The following is a 25,870-nucleotide window of genomic DNA, read 5'->3' on the forward strand; positions in this document are numbered from 1 at the left end:
CGCTTAATCTATGTTATGATAGCTAAAGGTTAACTAATTATTGTTTTAACGAATCAATTATCCAAATTATGACCGCAGAAAAATCAAGATCACATCAAATTCCCAATTAATCAACGCACAGCCCAAAACTAATTATATGCGCAATTACGTCCCATACCTTCAGCCTAGTCAATACAGCCTTAAATGTTTCCTTGCGTCGTTCTAATAAGGGTCAAATTGGATGCTTTACCGACCGACTGTACGAAGGACTAACAAAGAGCTTCACACGGCCCGAGTTCACGTAGACAAGGCACAGTCGGCTGCGCGTGCGCTCCCCAGAACAACGCACCAGTTGACAGCGCTAGACACAGGTCGCGAAAATGGCCTGCGCACTAACGAGAATAATAAGAACAATTTTTAAATTCGCACTCGTGTTGCTCCTGGCGAAACCGTGTACATCAACCCCACAGTTGGATCTCCCGCCTATATCCAGCACCCAAAGATACAACAATGGATACGGGCTATCCAGTACGCAATCGTCGATAAACTCCCCCGGGAACCAGTACGATATCCAAAATCAGAACTTCGGGTTTAGCACAGTCAGACCATCAAATCCAAGCACTCCCGGTGTGTTCCCAGTGTCGTCTACCTTTAGAGGGATTAATCCTGATATCAACAACAATGGATATCCTAATGTTAATTACGGGACTGGCAATCCCAGTTCCACATTACGGCCGTTCGATGAGACCAACCGCGATGATAGGATAGACATCAACAACGATCCGAACTTCAGAAGAAATGACCCAAATTTCGCTCGGACCGACCCTAGTTATGCTGGGGCTAATCCGTACGATTTTAACCGGGGTGTGACTAACAGCATAGATGATAGGTTCCACCAAGTGAATCTGCAGCAAGTGAGGGACTTCCTGCTGAAGGCTGATGACCAGGCGTCCAAGGAGTGCACCAACAATGTGGCGGCGCAGTGGAACTTCGAGACTGATGTTAACGATGCAACTCAACATGCAGCTGTAAGTGATCTTTATTTAAAATCTTTATAAAACTCCTATGACTGACACCATTGTGCCCTTTCGTTATCAGTATGTTAGGAACTTCGTTACATATTTTTATTTAAAACCTTAATTGATTTCAAAAATACTATTTTAGTATTGCTAGTGCTCTCTCGTTTCTCTGACCCTATAGGTACGTGAGGTATTTTGCCAGGGTGGTAAACTAAAGTATTTTTCATTTCTTTATTCTATAATATTTGAAATCTCATTGTTGCACATCAGTACAGTCGATTGGCAATTATTTCTCATAAGCTTGTAGATCCTAATTATCTTCTATAATTTTCAATTGGCATTTAAAAAACTTTATTTATAGCCTTAATTATTATATTGTATTCTAATGCAATTAATTTAACCTTTAACCATTAATTTTGTGATTCATTTTGTATGAGTTGCTTGCAAGTTGATTGATGGTGCTTATTCTTCTGTTTGTTTAGGTTTATTATAGTGTCAAAACAATAATTACATTTATAATCCGGTAGCAATTGTTCCCTATTATTATTGTTTTGTTTCCAGCGTGCAATTTTTCTCACATCGCAGTTTCATTAGAGTTAAGTTAAACACGTTAAATCATTTTTAACTGCGCCAGCATTTTTGTTATTGTCATCTTGTATGTCTGTCATTAGTACAGTGTCATGAGTGAGATCGTTATCAAACGCACAATGTTGATGGCAAGCAGTGTATTATTCAGAAGTGACGAGCCAGGTTTTAATGTTCTGAGAAAATTGAGTTTTGTTCATTATGGGCAGTTTTGATGGACTTCTCAAATTAACACCATGGGCATTGTACGATTCATGGAGAATATGAAAAATTGGCGTCTTTTGATTTGGTTATTAAATTACCCCTTATGCCTAGTCACTAAAACTGTTATTAATTGATGACTCAATGAAACTATTAATTGGACTTTGAAAAGTTTGAGTGAATTTAAAAAACTCAATCCATCGATGGTTATTTAACCGATCTTTTTGATTATCAAACGAGCTTAAATATTCTAACCCTTTTGGTTTTTGATCCTATACAAGCGTATCACAAAAAACTAATAAAAAGATTTGCTTTGATTTTAGTTTTCGGTTTCACTATTTCAGATTCAGTAAAGTCCACCTTTATAACAAAACATAAGAGTTGCACAATAAAACAACGAAAAGATTAGATTGCAATCATTTAGTTTATCTAAATGTCTCCCAACAAATCAGTCTAATTGCTAGTTTTAACGCATTATTTTGTTTGGTTTACACACAGTTGCGTACGCGCAGTTCGCATACAAATCTTTGGCTCCAAGGAAAGTTTCCGGGTAGTATTTCCCACATGTCATGGAACAATACGATTTCAAAAGATAGCGCTTGTACATCTCTTCACTAGTTTTTCTAAGAGAACCAGTATTGTATGTGTTAGAAATTGTAGCGGATTGAGTAATGGAAAACGGCGTTGATGAGGGCAAAAAGTTGAGTTGATATAGAAAAGCATTTTCACTGAATTAATTTCTGTTAGTTTCAATCACAGTTTCAATCCAATTAGATTTCTAACAAAACCAAATTAGTGGAGTTAGTCTTAGAACTTAACTTATGGAATAACCATAAAGTCAGATTTTTGAGCCGCCACTAGCGCCTGATATAAACCAATCGAGTCTACAACAAACCCTTGCAACGTGCCTGAAAAGTAATATGTGCTTGAGTCCTGAAAAAACAGAATGATTTGAGAGATATCCGTGTTTATAAACAACCCAAGTACTCTACTATTGTACCACAGATCAGATTTGAAAGCTGGGAATACATAAATAGAAGAAAAGAATGTAGCACTGTTTAGTTAGAATTACTTATTAGTATATTTAAAGTTAAATTAAAATACATCAACTGCTGAATAAGAAATCCCATTTAAACAATCCGCAACGCTTATCTAACTAATCAAGTATATCTTTTACTAGATCACTGAACGTGAATCATACTTATGTTGAATTGCACCTCCTATACACTGCCTTGCTCTCGGAGTAACCCACTAGCTCCGATAGTAAGAGAAAACCGATAGCACTTCAACGATAAAATAAAACTTTGACCGTAACTGTAAGGATAACGGGTATTTTTTGTATGGAATTTGATAGATTTTTGACGTTTGTCAAAGTAAAAGTAAGATGGTGCAACCCAGCCTTAGTTAATTATTTTCAAGCCTACAACGACGACTCCAACAATACAAAGCTTTAATAAAAAAGTAGGTATTATTTCATTGAAAGGCAGTATTTACTTACACTGCCAATTATAAATAATGAGAGCGTTGTTGGCATGTTGACATAAAAATGTTTTATAGGAGAAAGGGCGAGTGAACACTCATTTAGGATTGATTAGTACTCGTATAATCTATACTAATATTATTAAGAGGTAAAGTTTGTGTGTTTGTATATTTGTTAAATTGTAAAGGGTAATCTCGGGATCTACTGAACCGTTTTTGAAAATTCTTTTACCAATAGAAAGCCACATTATTGCCGAGTGTCATAGGTTATATAAAAAACCGAAAAACTCCACGGGCGGGCGGAAAGCTAGTGGTTAATACAACACATGAGTTTTCATTTGGTACCTTACTTACATTTTTATGATGAAAAATGATTTTTGATGGAAATTGATTTATCATATGCATGGAACACAAACTTGACATTACAGTAATTGCTGCTATAATTCAGGGTTTCTCAAACTTTCGCTCCACAAACCCGTGTTAAAATTTCCAGGTGACAGCGAACCCATAGCTAATTTCCTAGTAAATGACTCATTTTTAGAAATATGGTAGTAGTATCGAGGTCACCGCATCATGTCGAATCAGAATCCATCGCCACCAATCATCAGTTAAAATACGTCTCGGTTTTTGATATAGTATGTATATTATGTGATTAAATTAATGACACAAAAACTTATTCATTAGTACGATACTAATTAATAAGTTTTTGTGTCATAAATTTAATCAGATAACAAACCCTATTAGCCAACTAAAGCAAGTTTTTATATTTATTATCGACCAAATCAATAGTTCTCAAGCCATAGTGCGAAAGGTCATTAACTAAAAAACATAACAAAAAGTGTCCTGAGATCACGACCCAGTTCCGATAAACATTCGTTCCCACAGTCATAGTATATAGCTGTTATTTACTGTGATTACGCATACGAATGCTTATCTTATATTGTCCTTGTTTGTATAATAATATGTTCTCTATGTACGTGGCAGTAGTATAAAAGAGGCTGGCAATGTCACACTAAAAGGGCGGTTTTTAAATTATGTAGGGTGACAATAGTGTCTAACACCCGTTTTCTCAAACGATGCTTGCTTAAGTGAAGTCGACACAGCACAGCGTTGAATAGAGTTCTGTGATTGGTTCGTGTCTGTCACTGCGCCACTCAAGTATTGTCTAATAACTTTTTTGAGACTCTGTGAGTACACGTGTACTGGGAGACCTCATAGTAATTTTGTGAATACGGATGTGAGATTCTTGTGACGCTTCTTCTCATATTATTGTCCCGCCGAAGCATTGGTACGGTTGATGATGACAAAAAATATATTGGGACGTGGAAAAGGTGCGAATTAACTCACGATCTTTTACTTGCAGGGCAGAAAGCTGAGAGTTCGAGATGCATAATAATTATGCAAAAATCCTAATAACGAAGTAACTTTTGATAGATGATGAGTCACTAGTTGTCACTAACCGACTACATAATACTTGATACCTAAATATAAAGTGATTTGTTTCAAGTTTAATTAACCCCAAAACCAATCGCCGTTCAACCGTAAAGGTGACTAGATCACCATTGTAGTCTCATTGTTTGTCCACAATACGCAACGACGGATGTTACACTCCGGATCCATTGATACTGCAATCGATTTGTTATGTGCAGGCAGACCTTAAGTTATGTGCTAATTCATTATGTATTGAATATCAGAAAGCTACAGGAAAACTCTACTAAAATTTTAATTCGAAGGAAACTAAAAAAAATATATTATGACTTTTTACTGCGCTATCTCGTCCCAAACTAAGTAAAGCTTGTTATTATATTGGTACCAAATAGCGCATATACTTAAAAATGTTACTTGTAAGGATGTAGAAAATATTTAGGCTGAGTTGCACCACCTTTTAACTGTAACTATAACGATAACTGGGGTTTTTGTATGGAGTTAGACAGATTTTTGATGTTTGTTAAAAATAAAGTAAGATGGTGCAATCCAGACTTAGATCAATACGAATAATAAATTTTCACGCACGCAAATATTTGTATTGTGCGTGCATCGAACCCGCAACTGTACGACTACTAGTCTGGACAGAATGAAAACTATCCAGTAGGTACGGAGAATCTAATTTTTATTAATGTAGATAAAAATGAAGAAATATTTATAAATTGACCTCTAATCTTCCAACCTGCTACACTAACACCAATAACTAATTGTCGCACGTCCAAAACCGATCCAGTGACAAAAGACTAACCCAAAATGGCCGACCTAGGGGCTATTCGAAATGACGGAACTAAGCATATTGTCATCTGGCCATCGGGGCTGGCCTATAAGGCCTGGGACCATGGAACAATGGGCTAATTCATTACGCCAAGGCCCTCTTAAGTTGTATGGGCCATTAGTACAATCAGGTGTTATGAGTACGTCGCGCATGCATATGATGTGATTACAGTTTATTTGGGGAAGAATGTTTGTGGTATAGTAACAATTTAAAGTAGCTTGAATATTGTTTGTGTTACCTACCCGAAATCGAAAGCAACTTTCGCAAGCAGGCATTAAACAAATACGTATTAAATTAAATAATTCTAAAGGTTACAACAATAAGTACTCATTATTATACTATTACAAACTTGGGTTACAAGACGTTTCAAAATATTTAGAAGCATATAATTTTTATAGCTGCCATTTATATAAACGTTTTTTTTCAGCAAAACAAAACTATGCTAACTTTACATATACATATGTACACTTTAAAAAATATTTCAGTTACTTATAATGTTAGTCAAAAAAGCTCTACCTACATAATCATTAAAAACATTTCCCGAAATGCATAACAATCACATCAAATTACTCCTATAGACATAATAACAGACTCTATTTGTCCAATCCAATTTCAATAAAAAGCACCGAAAATTATCTAATAAAAACTTCTGATAATTCAGAGGATGACAAAAAGTAAATAAGCTCTACGTGCGTGACAGATCTTGAGGCACGTAGCAGCACGTGTTAGGGATTACGAAAAAGTTTTTATATGTTTTTTGTCACCTTTAGTGCTGTAGGGGGACGAAAGAACCAAGAGTCGGGATGTCGAGGAAATTGTTGTTTATGAAGAAAGGAATCGTGCTTGGGGGGAGTAACAGATCTGCTGAAAGTTTTTTGGTCATGTTGTATTCTAGATCAGAAATAGAGCTAATCAGTAATGAAAGCATTGGGGGAGGCCTATGTACAGCAGTGGACGTTCTATGGCTGAGATGATGATGAATATTAATAAAGATAGATTTAATTAATTTTGCTTGTGAAATTAAAGTTGATAAAAGCTTAAAATCTAATAGTGCTTGTCACTCATAGCCTGAGTTGCACCACCTAACTTTGACAGCTAGGTACTATTGCGATAACCGGTGTATTTTGTATTGAGTTTGGCAGATTTTGACGTTTAAAATAAGATGGTGCAACCCAGCCTACTATAAAAATTAATAAAACTCATTTATTTATGCAACTAGGCTTTCAAAAAGCACTTTTGCACGTCCCACGTTATTTCTATATAGAATAAAAACAAAAGATGGTGTTAAAAAGTTAAATGATGCAATTCCAAAGTAATGTGCGAGCAATGTAAAACGTATCAAGATATAACCTAGGTTTTCCAAAGCTAAGTTCACAAGTATGTTTCGTCTTCTCATTGGGTAGTAGTAGGTAGGAGTGTTCAGTATTCTCAAGCCAATGTCACTCGAGTTACGAACAAACTGGCCATCTAATTTGCATCATTATGTAAATTGTTCGGAGACATACGTTTTTTCTGCAAGTTTGTCTGCGTATTAGCATGTGTGTGAATGACCATTCATAAAAAAATCTGTCATAATAAGGTTGAGTCATAGAATGGTTATGGTTAATTTCATGATTAATATTATTATTATAAGTAGTAGGTTTCAGCCAAATGACGTCCACTGCTGGACAAAGGCCTCCCCCAAGGTTTTCCACAATGAACGGTCCTGCGCTGCCCGCATCCAGGCTCTTCCCGCGACCTTTAGTAGTTAGAGTAGTAGGTACCGATTTATTTTTATTTAAATTAAATGATGATGAAATGACGGCCTTCTTATGGTGGTTGGTCCAGTACTTAGTAAGCTGCTATAACATCTCAATACGAAAAGAAAAGAACTATTGACATAGAAAAAACTCTGCTATCGATAAAGTTTTCAAGCTTACTTCTAGTGATTTTTCGTAGCAATCGTAGCCAGCTACTTGAAACTGTAGTATTTTGAAACTGTAACAAAACCGTCACCTCTTGGATTATCTAGAAGATATCGATTTCTTTTCTATCTAGAAGTCCGCCTAAATTTTACTTTGTTTGTAGAACTTGTATTTTTTTATTTGTCAGTTTTCTGTTTTGCTCAAAAAAGAGTATCGATCTACATATCTTTAAATTCGTAATCCAAACATTCACAGCACACAGTGCTAATTTCTGAGCATCACACAAGGTTTTACCCAAAGCAGGTGTTATGTATCACAGATTAAGTGTCTCACGTTACGTCACATAATTCGTGAGCCTTCACCTTGGTGCGGGTCCCACGATAACGTGTGACGTCACAATGGACCAGATTTTGCGTATTTTTGACCTACAATGTCTCTTTGTAAATACGAAATGCACTGCTAATAGTAAATTCCCCTGGGACAAACTTGACCTTCACTGGTTGGGTTTTTATTGGCGGTCAAGCTGTAGATTCTGGCTACACAGGAGTTGCAGCGACGAGAGGTGGGAAAAGTCTAATTGCTAAGTCATAGTTGTAGGAAATTACTTTATCTATTAAGCAGGTTTTGAGATCAAAGGCGGAGACCGGAGAGTTCAAAAGAATAAATACTTTCTTTAATTATAAACAACTGAATTAATTTGTGGATCCACGACAGCGTTTGTATGAGTTTCAGTTTGTCATAAAAAATCTTTAGATGCACGTACCGCTTCTTTTAGCTTTTCGTGCTGAAATTACACCATTAATGTTTTGCATACCACCAAACATTATTATAACAATATAGGTGCATTTATTAAAACCATTTTTGTTCAAGAAGTGTTCGATCCTTATATTATTATTTTTTTATTGTGAGTATGGTGTATTTTGGTTAGACAATCGTTTTTCATTCCGTCTCTTCACAATTCCACGCTAAATGGCGAGTATTTAGATGTTTGCTCCTGACCTTTCACAGAGTAACCTACGTTTCACTAGCACACTCAATTCAAAACCTAAGACAGTCTGCATAAAGTTCAATAGATTTCAGAAAAGTTCTGTTTGCATTTCAAATTCAGAATAGTGCTAACAGTTGCGCACGCGACTGTACGTTTGTTTGTAAACTTGAACTACTTTTTTTTGTCAATGGACGCTTTTGTAGAGTTTTTGCTAGCACTTTTTGTTCTATTCACGAATCAATTGGAAAATATTGGTGTGACGCTACGTGATTTGAATTTTTACCGTCGTACACATTGTTGACTTGGTAGTCTTGAGACTCAATTCATATTACTCTAAATAATTCTAGGCCAAATGGTATTTGCAAGAATGTACTTTTACAGGACGAAGATGGAATTAAAATTTGAAAAAGCTACTCGAAGACTATAAGCAATCGGAAATCATACTTGGGCTCTCCGTTTGGCTTCAAAACCCTTTAGAAGGCATCTTTAACCAGATTTCAGTACAACTTAGGATTTCAAGCAGTGCTTCTCGAGGTATATTATCGATTTCAGACAGTGATCAGCTGCATTAATAATTAAATGTCGGCCGTTTGGTGTAGTGGTTCAGAACGGACTACTATGCCGAGAGGTCCCGGGTTCGATTCCCGGCCGGGCAGAAATTAAAATGATGAATTTTAATTTCTGTGACGGGTCTGGGTGTGACTATGTATAATATTTATGTATTAAAAAAAAAAGTATATAAGTAGTATATCCGTTAAGCTAGCACCCATAACACAAGCATTAAGTTGCTTACTTTGGGGCTAGCTGGCGCTGTGTGAAATTGTCCAAAGATTTATTTATTTATTATTTATTTATAATAATCAATTTATCGGAGCGCGCATCCTCCCCGGCAGTTCTTTACAGTTTTCTACTTTTCCTCCAACTTTTCTAACCCTCTGTCTTGCGCAAGCGCATGGGAGTGTCCTCCCTCCTCACAATGGATGCGCGTGTGAATGACAGACTCCCATTATGAGGTGGCATTGAACCAAGTAATTGTCGTTTAGTCACAAATAAGGATTGATTTTATTAAATGTACAATTTGCAAGAAAATTACAATTTTCTTACTAAAATTTAAGATGGTGTAAGAGACGAAATATAAGCGTTGTAGGTAGGTATTTCTAGTTCGTCGTTCGTCTTTGGGAATGTTGTTAGAACGTAGTCAGTCAGTTTGACCACGAAAGATACTAGGTATGATATTTCAAAATTGCAAACTAAAACAAAAGCTCTATGTCAACTTTACAAGGAAGCCCCACTAGGGATCTGAACCCAGAACCTTTACATCGGGGTGCATTTAATTCGTCCAAAGCTCTCAAAATTGAGCGCATTACTCGTACTTAGTTTGGAAGTAAGTTGTACCTCCCATACGTTAAACCAAATTTGATAGTAGTCACAGTAAAGCATCGGTGTATGTTCTTGGTGACCTCCATTCTTAGTTCTTACGTCTCACTTAACATCAGGTGCGATTGCGGTCAAATACCTGCATTGTTCTTCATAAAAAACGTATTTCAGTCATACATTGTAAAATTTCCTAATTATTTTTGGTTAAGGAAAAATCACACGTGTGACTGATCAGGAATTTGCTGTAAGAGTTCATCGACATAGCGAACAATGTATTACTATGTAATATATGATACAATGGGAATACTGAAGGTGCAAAGAGGAAAAAATAACTAATAGATTTTTTGTCAAGGCCTATTCGTTCTAATAGAGATCAGATTGTGCTAATGTCATGATCCTTCATTAGTTAAATTTCTATTTGTAACACGCTAAAAACTGTCGATACCAAATTTAACTAGGAGGTGAGCTTTTTAGAGATCCGTACTCAAAGGGTAAAAACGGGACCCTATTACTGAGACTCCTGTGATAGCTAGCTTTTTAAGTTTAAGGCTAAGAGACGATTGCCGTTAGGGCAGAAAAGTTCTCGAACGGCGACCACGGTCTGGAAGACGTAGCGTGGGCAGGCCTCCTACTAGGTGGACCGACGATCTGGTAAAGGTCGCGGGAAGAGCCTGGATGCGGGCAGCGCAGGACCGTTCATTGTGGAAAGCCTTAGGGGAGGCCTTTGTCCAGTAGTGGACGTCATTTGGCTGAAACGAACGAACGAAGTTTTTGGCTAGAAAATCTTAATTTCAAGAAAAAACTAAGTATTTATGTTGTATTTATTAATATTGAACCCTATTTACCGATTCAGCTGATCTACACTAGTATAGTTACGTCTCTAGTTAATAGACAAATCGCTCTATGTCGCCATCTTGTTGTCTGTGGTAATCTCTCTGCAATAAAACTGCGTCTGCTAAATTTAAACTATTTTTATTTAAATTCATCAGGTTATGGGCCCAGGCCACCTGATTTTTGCATAAAAGTGAACAGTAGAATAAAACAAATAGTTTAACAGTTAGTAAATTGAGAAATACGCAAAAATATTATTTTCACGTGGTTCCATCTTTAAAATTCAGCAAAAATGTCGTCAAATAATACAATGGCGTTAATCGAAAAGCTGACAGGACGAGATAATTATCCCACTTGGAAATTCGCAGTCCAAACATATCTCGAACATGAGGAACTTTGGTGCTGTATAACGGCGAAGGAGCCTGTTGATTCCAGACTTGACACGAAGGCCAAATCGAAAATAATTTTACTTGTACATCCTATCAACTATGTACATATTCAAGAGGCCAAAACTGCAAGAGAGGTATGGAATAACCTCGCCAAAGCGTTCGATGATAACGGTTTGACACGCCGTGTTGGATTGCTAAGAGATCTGATCACAACCACTCTTGAAAGTTGTCTGAACATAGAAGACTATGTGAACAAAATAATGACCTCCGCACACAAGCTAAGAAACATCGGGTTTGAAGTGAATGACGAGTGGCTTGGCACTCTATTACTCGCTGGCCTGCCCGAAGTGTATCAGCCGATGATAATGGCACTCGAGAGCTCTGGTGTAAGAATAACAGCCGATTCCGTGAAGACTAAGCTTCTGCAAGATGTCAGAAACTCTGAGTCCAGTGCACTGTTTGTGAAAAACAAAGGGAATCAGGCGCAGTATGTCAAACAAGGTCAAACTTTCGATAAGAATAAAAGTGGTAAAGGCCCAAGGTGCTTTGTGTGTAATAAATACGGGCACATAAGCAAAAACTGCAGAAACAAGAAGAAGAAAGACGCAAAATCAAGTGAGAACTCCGACTCTGGTTATGTCGCAGTGTTGTCTGCATCCACAAACAACGACAGTAACTGGTACATTGATTCTGGAGCGTCAATGCATATGACCAAGCACCGTGACCTACTGTATGATGAAATTCTACCTCCGATTTCCACAATAAGAGTGGCCAATGACATGAAGCTCTCCGTAAAGGCCTGTGGTAAGGTGAATCTGAATGTGGTCAATACGCAAGGTAAAATAGAAACCATCCAAGTACAGAATGTGCTGTATATTCCAGAGCTGGCTACCAACCTACTCTCAGTTGGTCAAATCATTAATAGTGGCTGTAAGGTAGAGTTTGACACGCAAGGTTGTAAAGTACTAAACAAGACAAAGAAACAAGTTGCGGCGGCTACCAAAGTTAACAATATGTACAGGCTAAATACACCTAGAGCTTTGGCATACATATCTGCTACTACCGAAAATGATTGTTATCTATGGCATCAGAGAATGGCACATTTGAACTTTGAAGACTTGAAGAAAATGTCAGAAAGTACTGGAATAAAATTAGAAAACGCAGATAAAGTGACATGTGTATCATGCATGGAAGGGAAACAGACAAGATTTCCATTCCCTTCAGAAGGTTCAAGAGCAAAAAGGAAGCTAGAACTTATTCACTCCGATGTCTGTGGTCCAATGGAGGTACCATCTCTTGGAGGTGCTCGCTACTTCGTAACCTTCATTGATGATTATACCAGGAAAGTTTTTGTATACTTAATAAAGAAGAAATCAGAAGTATTTCAAAAATTTCAAGACTTTAAAGCGTTTGCTGAAAATCAACTTGATTCGACTATAAAGATCTTACGCTCAGATAATGGTACAGAGTATCTAAGCAATGAGTTTCAAAACTTTTTGAAGAAATCTGGAATTTTGCATCAAACCTCAGCTCCGTACACGCCTCAACAAAACGGCTTAGCAGAGAGAATGAACCGTACATTGCTGGAAAGAGCTAGATGTATGCTGTTAAATGCAAAACTTCAAAAACAGTATTGGGCAGAAGCAATATCTACTGCATCCTACATTACAAATAGATGTCCTACAAGAGTTTTGTCTTTTGCAACACCGGAAGAAATGTGGAGCGGTAAAAAGCCAATTCTAACTCACATGAAGGTATTTGGTTGCGAAGCATTGGTTCATGTTCCAAAAGAAAAATCAAAGAAATGGGATACAAAAGCAGAGAAAATGATATTTGTTGGATACAGTGAACAGACTAAAGGATACAGGCTTCTGGATCCCAAAACGAAAAAGGTATTAATAAGCAGAGATGTGGTCTTTTTAGAAAACTCAGTTAAACAAGACTATGTAATATTAGACTATGTAATATTACCTTTATCGGATTTGGCTTCAAGAAGAAAAAGTGAAGAAACTGTTATGAATGACACTGTCATTTCTGATTATGACACAACTGAAAGTTTTGATACTACGAAAGATGATTCAAATGATTTCTGTTTAGATGAATGTTCTCTATATGAACCTGAAGAAAATATAGATAAAACAGAAATTATGTCAGGAGTTATTACAAGATCTAAAGCGAGAATGAATAAAATGCAAGGTAATACATATGTATGTACAGATATGTCAGAAGAACAAGTCCCACAAACATACAATGAAGCAATATCTTCAAATGATGCTGCAAAGTGGAAACTGTCAATCGAAGATGAGTTGATGAAAGAAGGAATAGACTACAAAGAAACTTATTCTCCTACAGTGAGNCAAATGATGCTGCAAAGTGGAAACTGTCAATCGAAGATGAGTTGATGGCACATGAGAAAAACAAAACTTGGCAATTGATTGAGAAACCTGAAGGAGTACGGGTAATTGGCTGTAAATGGGTCTTCAGAATAAAAGACAAGCCATCTGGTCCACTATTCAAGTCAAGGTTATGTGTCAAAGGATGTAGTCAAAAAGAAGGAATAGACTACAAAGAAACTTATTCTCCCACAGTGAGGTATGATACTGTTCGAGTTTTACTTTCAGAAGCAGCTCAAAACAACTTTGAGATTGCTCAATTTGATGTCAAAACTGCATTTTTGTATGGAGATGTCAAGGAAGATATATACATGACTCCACCTGAAGGCTTGGACCTGGATACAAACTCAAATTTGGTATGTAAACTTAATCGTTCTCTCTATGGTCTCAAGCAGGCACCACGCTGCTGGAATGAAAAATTTGACAATTTACTAAAGTCATTTGGTTTTGTCAGTAGTCATGCAGATAGGTGTGCATATGTTGGAAATGTAAACAATAATAAAGTTTATTTGCTATTGTATGTTGATGATGGGCTCCTAATGTCAAGTTCGAGAGATTCTATAGATATAGTAATATCTGAATTAAAGAAAAACTTTGAAATAAAGCTGTGTGATCCAAATAATTTTGTGGGGTTACAATTTGAAAAATCTGAAGGATGTATTTTTATTCACCAAACAAAATATGTTGAAAAGCTACTTCATAAGTTTGGTATGCAAGATGCTAACTGTAATGCCATTCCAGTTGACCCTCACACTACACTAGAGAAGAGTACCGGTTCTGCAGACAAGAATATACCATACAGAGAGGCAGTTGGGTCACTTATGCATCTGGCAGTGGTAAGCAGACCAGATATTATGTATGGAGTCAGTCTGGTGAGTAGATATCTCAATTGTTTTGATCATACACATTGGAATGTTGTCAAGAAAATAATGAAATACTTGAAAGAAACCAAAGACTATGGTTTGTGTTATAAAACATCACAGCAAAACCAAGTAGAGGCATACTGTGATGCAGATTTTGCTAAAGACACGTCTACAAGAAAGTCGTTGACAGGATATGTGTTTATCAAAAACGGCGCAGCAATAACATGGGCAACACAACGTCAGCAAAGCGTTGCACTTTCCACCACTGAAGCGGAATTTATGGCCGCCTGTTCTGCGACAAAAGAAGCTTTGTGGTTGAAAAGACTGTTATTAGATATTGGTAAATTCAATCAGGATTCAATTTGTTTGAATATAGATAACCAAAGTGCAATTTGTTTAATAAAAAATATTGATTACCATAAGCGTTGTAAACACATTGATGTCAAATATAATTTTATAAAGGAGAAATATGTAGAGAAACAAATTGATCTCAATTATGTTTGTACTAAGGAGCAATTTGCTGATGTATTCACTAAAGCTTTACCTAGAGACAAGTTTCAGTATCTTAGAAGTAAAATTGGTATTAAGAAACTTGCACATTACTAAAACTGATAATTTTTGGTGAGAGTTATTAATATGTCTTTGAGTTTACTTTAGATGCAAAATGTTATTTGTATTGATTTTAAAGTAGTTATGTTTTAAGAACAAGGGTTCAAATTAGGTGAGAGTGTTGTATTTATTAATATTGAACCCTATTTACCGATTCAGCAGATCTACACTAGTATGTAGTTACGTCTCTAGTTAATAGACAAATCGCTCTATGTCGCCATCTTGTTGTCTGTGGTAATCTCTCTGCAATAAAACTGCGTCTGCTAAATTTAAACTATTTTTATTTAAATTCATCACAAACACATCAAAAACAGTATCTTAGTAAGTACCTAATACAAAATTATCATTGTTTAGTGATGATGGTGGTGCTCTGGGACGATATGGTGGGTGTTGTGCTTCACGGTGGCGTGGAACCTGTTAACAATAATTAGATTTAAAAATTAGAATAAGTATTCGGTTAAAAAATATGATTTGAATTTCTTCATGTAGAGCAGAGTTTGCAGTTATACACAAATGGATTGAAAAATGAAGTATGAGTTGACCTGGGTCATTACGTATGCTTGCTTACCATGAGTTTACGTTAAGTGTGCTTGCTAGCGACTGCATAAAAAATGACATTAAGGCTGAGTTGCACCACCTAACTTTGATCGTAACTATGACGTTAACTGGTGTTTTTTGTATGGAGTTTGACAGATTTTTGACGTTTGTCAAAGGTAAAGTAAGATGGTGCAAACCAGCCTTAATATATAACATAATTATTGTGCAGCACCTCTAGCGACTATTTTCAAGAAATAAAATCTTCATAGATTTTTTTGACGTACTCGCTAGCGAGCACACCTAACGTAAACTCATGGTAAGCACACTGGTATTTAGGTACTCGGTAAGTTAAGATTGCGTGGACTTTAAAAAGATGACGATAGGTTTATTTTTTAACTTACCCAGTGTGCTTGTCGCTGTGGTAGTCGACGTGCCTTTCGGAACCATCAGGCTCGTGCAGGGCGTAGTAGCCCTTCACGGCGTCTCCGTCGCGGGTCTCGTGCTGGCTCTTGAGGTCGCCGGTGTGCTTGTCCTCCACTTTGTACTCGAACTCGTATTTAGGGTGGGCCTGGTGGACAAACCAAAGAGGTAAAATTGGTGCTACAAGTAACTCGGCATCGCAAACTTACCAAAAAAAATTCTAACTTCATTGATGTTACAACGATAAGCGTACTTACATAGTAATCGTAGTGAAGTTCATGATGTCCGTGTTTGTCTTTTACTTCAACAGTGACTTTCTCAGGTTTGCCGTCGTGGCGCGAGATGTGCTGCGAGGAGTAGCCGTGGTGGTGGCCGTGGTGGCCGTGGTCGGACTGGGCGGCCACTGCGGCCAGTAGAGCAGCGAGGCACAGAACCTGAAATTGGTAAGTGTAAGTTACAACAAATATATGGGAGAACTTTAAAAAGACTGCGATTGATAAGCAAGAAATATTACGCGTTTTATTCTTATCTCATAGTTACTCTCCATTAATGAGTAGGTTTTTAAAAAATTACTGATATTTTGTCATAATATTGGCACATTAAATAATTTAATATGGCAATTGAGATGCAATATAAATTAATTGCTCGCGGATCTTCCTCGCCACATGCAATGAATACTAGCTCAAGTTGCAATCTTTACTTTTGAAGTAAATATTAGTAAGTAATTTTAATTCATTTCTTATTACCTTGGTAAACATTTTAATTGTTGTTATTCTTATCAATCCCAGTGGTAAACTGATACAAATTATTGAAAGTACACGGCTTTTATAATTAACTGCATTCGGCTTATCTAAATGATTGGCAAACAAAAAGCTGCTTTTCGAAATTTTGCAATGTGACAATTTGGCGAAAGGTTCAGTAACTGGGCGGCAAAGTTTTATTTTTAGCATGTGTGTAACTGTACCTATGTCTAAATACATTTTCAACCTGTTGCATGAATAATTTTAATTAATAATTTGTAATCAAAATCATAAGTACCCAATACTAATATCTAAGTATGTACAAAATACGGGCGAGGAAAATGTGACCCTAGGAGTCCAAGTCGTGTTTTTCGAAATGTAACATCAGATCAGTTTTAATAATTGGAAGGAAATAATTGAAAGATCAGATATGACTTGCTTCGACGGTTGACCGACGGTTTAACTTCTCGTTAAAATCATTTGAGCCTTTGCTATAGGGGTTTTCTGTCAACAATGTATGAAAACTAGACACCGTACTAAAAAGTCGTTTATTATTTTATATATTTTTAGAGGTATACAACTTTAAATAATACCTACGTAAAAATATATTTTATTGACATGGTATTGGTTTTGTTTAAAAGATATTCTTATGTCATTTATGCTCCAAAATTATTTCGGGCCTAAGGGTGCCACGGTTGGCTCAAATGGAGCGTAATCGGGATGTCCAATTTTCAATTTACTTTTGGAGCAAGTCAGTTTTGACGGGCACATAAGAAATACAAACATTTTTTTTATGTAGAGTCACATAAAAAATAAATTTAAAAATTAAGCCCCCCTCCATTCCAAGAGGAGGGGGTGGGTCCACATATGGGTGCATTTTTGTCGATAAAATTGACATCACAACATCGCCTTAAATTATCGCTAGCCCTATCCCAAACACATTGTAGAGTAAGTAGGTCTCTCTTGTTTTAATATCGTCCGGTGTGTGTGCTTAGGACTTGCCTGTTTGTGTGTTTTATATTCTCATATCATCTAAAGGTGAGTACATATTTTACTTTATCAGATTAACGAACCACTCTATGACATTTTCTAAAGTAATCACCTTTTCACGAACAAAACGTGCTTTAAACTTACAACGAAAAAAATGGTTCTGACGAAAGAGTAAGAACGTCACGTTATTTTATTTTACATAGAAATTGCTCGAGAAAATACTTATCGATCTAAGTAATCCATAAGCTGGAAACAAATTATAGGTATTCCTTGTAGTCCAGTCAATAAAGCATTATAGATGGAAATCCGTGGAACACAATTTCTGACTTCGGGACTTTATTTAGACTAGTTAGGAGATGAACATAGCAAAAGTCCCCGCCCTTGAGCCGGCGTGGTGAGGGGATTTTTAAAGGTACCACTTTTCGGTTTTTCGCTTAATCCTCGGAAACTATGCGTCCTAGTGACATGACTACTATAAACCCCCCTTTCCGCGCCGGCTCAAGGGCTAAGGGCGGGGACTTTTTCTATGTTCACCTCCTAACTAGTCTAAATAAAGTCCCTAGGTCAGAAATTGTGTTCCATGGATTTCTCTCTACACAGTCGTTAAAGCATTCATTGACTGGACTATTGCTCCTTATAAAGAAAAATATGTAAAGACTCATATTGCAAGGATGAAAGCTCGACGATTTTTTCGTTTTTTTTTAAATTTGCCATTATACCTACCTGCTATGTTCTGCATTAGGTATAAAAATAATTAGATAACCTTTGTCTATCCTGTGATTGTACCCATGGANACAGTGAGGTATGATACTGTTCGAGTTTTACTTTCAGAAGCAGCTCAAAACAACTTTGAGATTGCTCAATTTGATGTCAAAACTGCATTTTTGTATGGAGATGTCAAGGAAGATATATACATGACTCCACCTGAAGGCTTGGACCTGGATACAAACTCAAATTTGGTATGTAAACTTAATCGTTCTCTCTATGGTCTCAAGCAGGCACCACGCTGCTGGAATGAAAAATTTGACAATTTACTAAAGTCATTTGGTTTTGTCAGTAGTCATGCAGATAGGTGTGCATATGTTGGAAATGTAAACAATAATAAAGTTTATTTGCTATTGTATGTTGATGATGGGCTCCTAATGTCAAGTTCGAGAGATTCTATAGATATAGTAATATCTGAATTAAAGAAAAACTTTGAAATAAAGCTGTGTGATCCAAATAATTTTGTGGGGTTACAATTTGAAAAATCTGAAGGATGTATTTTTATTCACCAAACAAAATATGTTGAAAAGCTACTTCATAAGTTTGGTATGCAAGATGCTAACTGTAATGCCATTCCAGTTGACCCTCACACTACACTAGAGAAGAGTACCGGTTCTGCAGACAAGAATATACCATACAGAGAGGCAGTTGGGTCACTTATGCATCTGGCAGTGGTGAGCAGACCAGATATTATGTATGGAGTCAGTCTGGTGAGTAGATATCTCAATTGTTTTGATCATACACATTGGAATGTTGTCAAGAAAATAATGAAATACTTGAAAGAAACCAAAGACTATGGTTTGTGTTATAAAACATCACAGCAGAACCAAGTGGAGGCATACTGTGATGCAGATTTTGCTAAAGACACGTCTACAAGAAAGTCGTTGACGGGATATGTGTTTATCAAAAACGGCGCAGCAATAACATGGGCAACACAACGTCAGCAAAGCGTTGCACTTTCCACCACTGAAGCGGAATTTATGGCCGCCTGTTCTGCGACAAAAGAAGCTTTGTGGTTGAAAAGACTGTTATTAGATATTGGTAAATTCAATCAGGATTCAATTTGTTTGAATATAGATAACCAAAGTGCAATTTGTTTAATCAAAAATATTGATTACCATAAGCGTTGTAAACACATTGATGTCAAATATAATTTTATAAAGGAGAAATATGTAGAGAAACAAATTGATCTCAATTATGTTTGTACTAAGGAGCAATTTGCTGATGTATTCACTAAAGCTTTACCTAGAGACAAGTTTCAGTATCTTAGAAGTAAAATTGGTATTATGAAACTTGCACATTACTAAAACTGTTAATTTTTGGTGAGAGTTATTAATATGTCTTTGAATTTACTTTAAATGCAAAATGTTAACTGTGTTGATTTAAAGTAGTTATGTTTTAAGAACAAGGGTTCAAATTAGGTGAGAGTGTTGTATTTATTAATATTGAACCCTATTTACCGATTCAGCTGATCTACACTAGTATAGTTACGTCTCTAGTTAATAGACAAATCGCTCTATGTCGCCATCTTGTTGTCTGTGGTAATCTCTCTGCAATAAAACTGCGTCTGCTAAATTTAAACTATTTTTATTTAAATTCATCAGTTTACATACCTATTACGCACAGAACCCTTGAGTCTGATTCGTACTTGGCCAGTTTTTTAATACTTTTTTTTCTCTTGAAAATGCATAATTTTTCAATATTCTACTTTCATGGCGTGTGTGTTCAATTTCAATTCAATTTGAACAATTGTAATGGCTCTGCTACAGAGACCATTTCAGCCAATATCAGTCCGCCTGAACGACATTTTTCATCAAACCACTACCTTCCCCAAAAAGCTATTGAAATTACTATGGTCTCTGATAATATTTTGCCTTTTGTTCTCGCCTGTACATACTTACTTATATTTACCTCAACGTGACAAGGCGTTGTGAATATGTACTAGGTACTTAATAATATTGTTATACATAAACAATTAGCCTTAAAGTCGTTTCAAGATCAGTGCGGACCGTGGGAACCTGATGTAATGTGACTTGTTCCTTGTACTTATGTATTTATGGCGATTCTGATGATTTGCTTTAAATATGATAATGGATAATACCTAATAGTTGTAAATAAGAGTTAATACACCGATACACCTTGAAAATACGAGCAGATCAATGATATCGATTCTAAGATTAATATAACGTTCTATTAATTACATTGCTGAAAAGAAAGCACTCCTCTAAATAAAAATTAGAAAAGGCATGATAAAATTACTTAAAATTCTGATTACGTAATGTGTTTTTTTATCCAGTTGACTTTCAACTTTAGATATTTTAACCAATACCAAACTAATGATAAAATAGTTATAAATGCGAAAAATATTTTTATTTCAACCTATTAAACCTGAAAAGTTGACCTTTCAGGGTCATTGCAGTTCTAAGTAATACTTATGTTAACGGTAGAACCTCTGTAGTAGAATTTCTAAACAAAGTAACCATTGTCTATTGTTATTAGAGTAAGATGGACTGGGGCGTGAGCGAGACAAAGATAACAATTGTCCGTTGCTTTGATTGTGTGAGCTCATGCCTCAGTCGCCGTTTGAACACGCTATTACTGTCACGTTTGGATCGAGCCCTGTGTTTCATTTTGCTGACCTGCCCTTCGACGTTAATCAACCCCGCGTCCTGTCTTCTACAAAGTGGTCCTTCGAGCATCGGATCGTCGAAGAATATGTCGTCATACACTCGCAGCAAATCCAGAAACATCGGGCCCGATAATAAAGTACCACGGGGAAACTCTACGCGCCCTCAACAAAGATTGCCGTCGTGTGAGGAAGAACGACGCATGGAAGAGGAACGACATCAACGAGAAGTATCGGCGCCCAGTACGAAGAATCTGTCACATCCTGCTACAGATTCGGGCATCGCAGAATCACGCTTCAACATACAGTCGCCTTCCAGTTCCAGTCAACACGGCAACCCGGAGGCTATAGTTCGTGGGATCCCGTTAGAAGGAGGGACGGTGCACGATCACACAATACGTCGTGCACCCGAAACCTGCAGTACGCCGACAGAAAATAGCACGCGCCCGAAAAATAGCACGCGCACCGACAAAACCACGTGCACCGAATACACCACGTGCACCGAATACACCACGTGCACCGAAAACACCACGTGCACCGAAAACACCACGTGCACAGAAAATACCACGCGCCCCGTCACGCCCCCGACCCTCCGCCGCGCCGCCACCGCAGCGTCCGCAGCCCACAGTGTGTCGTCCCGGTCGAGTCACGCTCAGCGAGAAGCAGCGCGTCGCCGCATCGAGTACGAAGCGGAGCTTGAGTTGTTTAAATCGAAACAACGCCTAGCTCAAATGAAAAAGGCGATGCAGCTAGCCGAGTTAGAAGCTGAGGAAGAACTCGAGGATGAACCACCCGAACGAAACCGTGAGTCGCTTGTTGGGGAGTGGGTCGAGAAATCGCCCTTCAACGCTGCAGAAGAGACACTTTATCGCCCTCGCATGGAGTTGCCGCGACGACAAGCAGCGATACACGTGCCTGCGGCGGAAGAGCGTCGCGATACGTCGAGGGAGCGCCGTTTGCCGATCGAAGACTTGGCCGCTGCACTTCATTCAATTGCGAAGCCGCGTCCTACACCGCGCGCCTTCTACGAGCTGCCAAACTTCTACGGGGACCCTGCAGACTGGCTCTTCTTCAAGAGGAGATACGAGGAGTCATCGGCCACGTACGAGTTCAAGCCGTCGGAAAACTTGGCAAGAATTCAAATGGCGGTGCAAGGCAAAGCTAAGGAGCTCATTGAAGATTTGCTCCGCACTAGCACGAACCCGAACGAGTTAATACAAGTGCTAGATCGAACATACGGAAACCCGCACACGTTACTTCAATGTGCAATGGCGAAAATCAGGAGCTTGCCCCACGTCGCTGATAACGATAGTGTAGCACTACGAAACTTTAGTGCCGCAGTCCGTTCATGTGTGTCTACATTGAAGAACATAAAGGCGGACGGATACTTGAACAACCCTCAGTTAGTGCGGGAGTTATTAGACAAGCTCACGCCCGCACAACGCACGGAATACAGCAAGTTTGCCCGGCGAGTTTCATCGGAAGTGAACATCGACTTGCGAGTGTCACCGACCTTAACTGTGCTAGTGGATTTCCTAGAAGAGCTGGCCGACACAGCTGCGTTTTTGGTGTCTACTGACATGGGTGGAGTACCTGCAAAGCCGAACCTACCCAAGTCTACGTACCAAAGTAGACAGCCAGCAAATACGTCGACTGCGCGTCAACCGAACCGTATAGTACACAAAGTGATGGAAGTCACTGAAAAAGAACCGGAAGTAGTGTGCGAGTTGTGTGAAGGACAACATCGGCTGCCAAGCTGCAGTGAATTTGTGAAAATGGAATCTGATAAGAAGTGGGACTTAGTTAAGAAACATAAACTTTGTTTCAAGTGCCTGGTGAGGAAACATAATCGCCTGTCGTGCCGAGCGAAAAAGTGCGGCAAGTGCGAATATAATCACCATCAGTTGCTTCACGTGATGAGGAAACCGACAACTGACAAGCCCGACGAGTCGCCACCAGCCGAAAAAGTGACGAATTTAGGCGAGAAACGAATGAAATCGTTGCTGAAAGTGATAATACCGGTGACAGTGAAAAATGGTGATATCGAGCAACAAACGTACGCACTACTAGACGATGGCGCCACGGTGTCATTAATTGATAGCTCAATGGCGGTCAACATAGACGGACCGAAGTCACCGCTGCACATCGTTAGTGCTGGTGGCCATTCAGTCATTGACCGGGGATCGAGAAGCATCAGAGTGGAATTACGTGGGCCTAGCAATAAAAGCCACACGCTAACTATGCGCACGATCAACGGAATCAGATTGCCGCCACAGACCATACCGGAGGAAGTGATAAGTCGATGCAAGCATCTACGGAGTCTGGGCTGCACCGCGATGAAGAGCGCTGAGCCTCTGCTGTTGATCGGACAGGACAACTGGGAGCTTATCGTTGGAGGCGATGTCCGAAGAGGAAAGTCCGGACAGCCGGTAGCATCCCTCACTGAATTAGGGTGGGTGTTACACGGTCCAATTGGAAAAATGGGAAACATCGAATCCGTCAACCACGTTTCCGACTTAAACGAATTGGTGGAACAGAAATTCGAATTGGATTCAATTGGAATCACAGAAGTGAAGCGCAATAATCTTGAGGACGTCAAGGCTACAACAATCCTTAAGAATACTGCGAAGTTCACCGAAAAAGGATGGTCGCAAGATAAGTCCATCTGGTTTAGTGGGCCGGCATTCCTGCGCAAACCACAAGAGGGATGGCCTATGGAAGCTGCTGCTGAATGCACTCCTGACGCAAACATCGAGCTTCGAGCGACGCCAGTTTGCGTGACAGCGGAAGCCCTGGAGCCGACGATAGATGTCACGAGGTTTTCTTCGTGGACACGCGCCGTACGTACTACTGCGCGTGTACTAGCGTGGCTGCGCCGACCGAAGACGAAGACCTGCTCTATCACAGGAGAATTGATCGATGAAGCGGAGACCTACTTGATCAAACAGTCGCAAAAGACGGCATTTTCATTGGACCTGAAAAAGATCAAGATGGGCGAGCCATTACCTTCGCAGAGCTGCCTGAAGAATTTGGACCCAATGCTCGATGAAGACGAACTGCTACGCGTAAGGGGAAGGCTGGGGACCGCTGATATTCCCTACGAAGAACGCCACCCCATCATTCTGGACGGCCGAGATCGAACTACCGAGCTACTGGTACAGCATTACCACTGCCGAAGCCTTCACACTAATAACGAGACTGTGGTAAATTCGCTCCGTGAAAAGTTCTGGATCATCAAGCTGCGGCCGACAATAAAACAAGTGGCGCAGAACTGCCAACTTTGCCGTGTGCGGAAAGCACAACCTACACCGCCAAAGATGGGAGACCTTCCATCAGCAAGGATGACACGTCACAGGCGAGCCTTCACTCAGTGCGGCATCGATTATTTCGGACCCATGGAGGTTACCATCGGGAGAAGGCGAAAGAAACGCTGGGGTATGGTCCTGACATGCTTAACCACGCAGGCCATTCACTTGGAGAGCGCCGTATCACTCAGCGCTGACTCAGCAGTCATAGGTTTATCACTGCGAAGGTTTATCGCTCGTCGAGGTAAACCAGAGATGATATATAGGGACCGAAGAACGAACTTCATAAACGCCGACCGTGAACTGAAAACCGCGTTTAAAAAGGAACGACAACTAGAAGAAGAGGCAACCACAAAGGGGATCCAGCGGAGCTTCACCTCGCCGGCATCACCACACATGAGCACGGTGGCTAAAAGAATATTTGCCTACGTAGCAACCACGCTGGAAGTGGACGGAAACAGTGCCACCGCTTCAGCCAGGCGACGTCGTGATCGTCGTGGACGGTGCTCTACCCCGCAACGTGTGGCCGCGCGGGATAATAGAAGAGGTGTACCCTGGCGCGGACGGGCAGGTTCGAGTTGCGGACGTGCGGACTTCCCATGGAGTGCTACGGCGACCAGCTACAAAGATCGCGGTTCTACCTACGTAAAATATATAATGTTTCGGACTTAAGTCCTCAACCAGGGGGTGGAATGTTAACGGTAGAACCTCTGTAGTAGAATTTCTAAACAAAGTAACCATTGTCTATTGTTATTAGAGTAAGATGGACTGGGGCGTGAGCGAGACAAAGATAACAATTGTCCGTTGCTTTGATTGTGTGAGCTCATGCCCCAGTCGCCGTTTGAACACGCTATTACTGTCACGTTTGGATCGAGCCCTGTGTTTCATTTTGCTGACCTGCCCTTCGACGTTAATCAACCCCGCGTCCTGTCTTCTACAACTTAAGTAACAAAAGAGTATCATTACTTAACGCTCAGCATGTTTAATTCAATTAAATTGTTATCAAAACATGAACAATAGTTACTCTCAGGGAACAACGTGGTATCAAGTACTTAAGTAAGCAGTCAAGGTCGTGATAATGAGTGTTAAGTTAATTAGAATGGCCTCATAGCTTGAGATGTTTTACTTAGAAAATGAATCGTATATTAAGCCTAAAAACACAAATGGATATCCTAATTGTCAATAATATTTATGCACGTATTCACAAACGATGCTTGCAGAAAATCCAACGCACAGCGTTGATTGGTTCGTGTGTCACCCTGTGCGTCCACGCGCACTGTGAGACCTCATAGTAATGTTTGTAAATACGGGCGAAACCTTATGCCTAATCTCAAAAAAACTCAGATCACAGTCCCGAACTCCATTTTATTAGTAAAATTATTCCAAACGACACGTGACCTAAATTCGAGAAGCTTTTGACTCCATTTTTCATACCGATTTTTCATCAGCATCGCATTTTATAACGTCACGTGTCTTGGGATGTTGGCATTATCTTTTAAGATAAAATTCTGAAATTACCAGTATATAAACTTATAGGGAAAATCTACGACCAAAAAATACCTACCTTTGTATTGTTGATATAAGATAATGTTAGGTGTGCCTAAAAATAA

General features: G+C 38.8%; 1 protein-coding gene across 1 annotated transcript in view; it reads left to right on the forward strand.

Moving 5' to 3' along the window:
* Positions 1–288: 288 nt before the first annotated feature.
* Positions 289–25,870, forward strand: part of LOC114355895 (angiotensin-converting enzyme-like) — a 52,620-nt gene continuing 27,038 nt past the window's right edge. The window contains exon 1 of the mRNA XM_028308930.1: positions 289–1,007. Within this exon, the coding sequence (XP_028164731.1) occupies positions 360–1,007 (648 nt within the window). The 5' untranslated portion in view covers positions 289–359. The remainder of the gene's footprint in view (positions 1,008–25,870) is intronic.

This window comes from Ostrinia furnacalis, unplaced genomic scaffold, assembly GCF_004193835.3.
Source record: "Ostrinia furnacalis isolate ACB-3 unplaced genomic scaffold, ASM419383v2 OfSCF2568, whole genome shotgun sequence".
Classification (NCBI taxonomy): domain Eukaryota; kingdom Metazoa; phylum Arthropoda; class Insecta; order Lepidoptera; family Crambidae; genus Ostrinia; species Ostrinia furnacalis.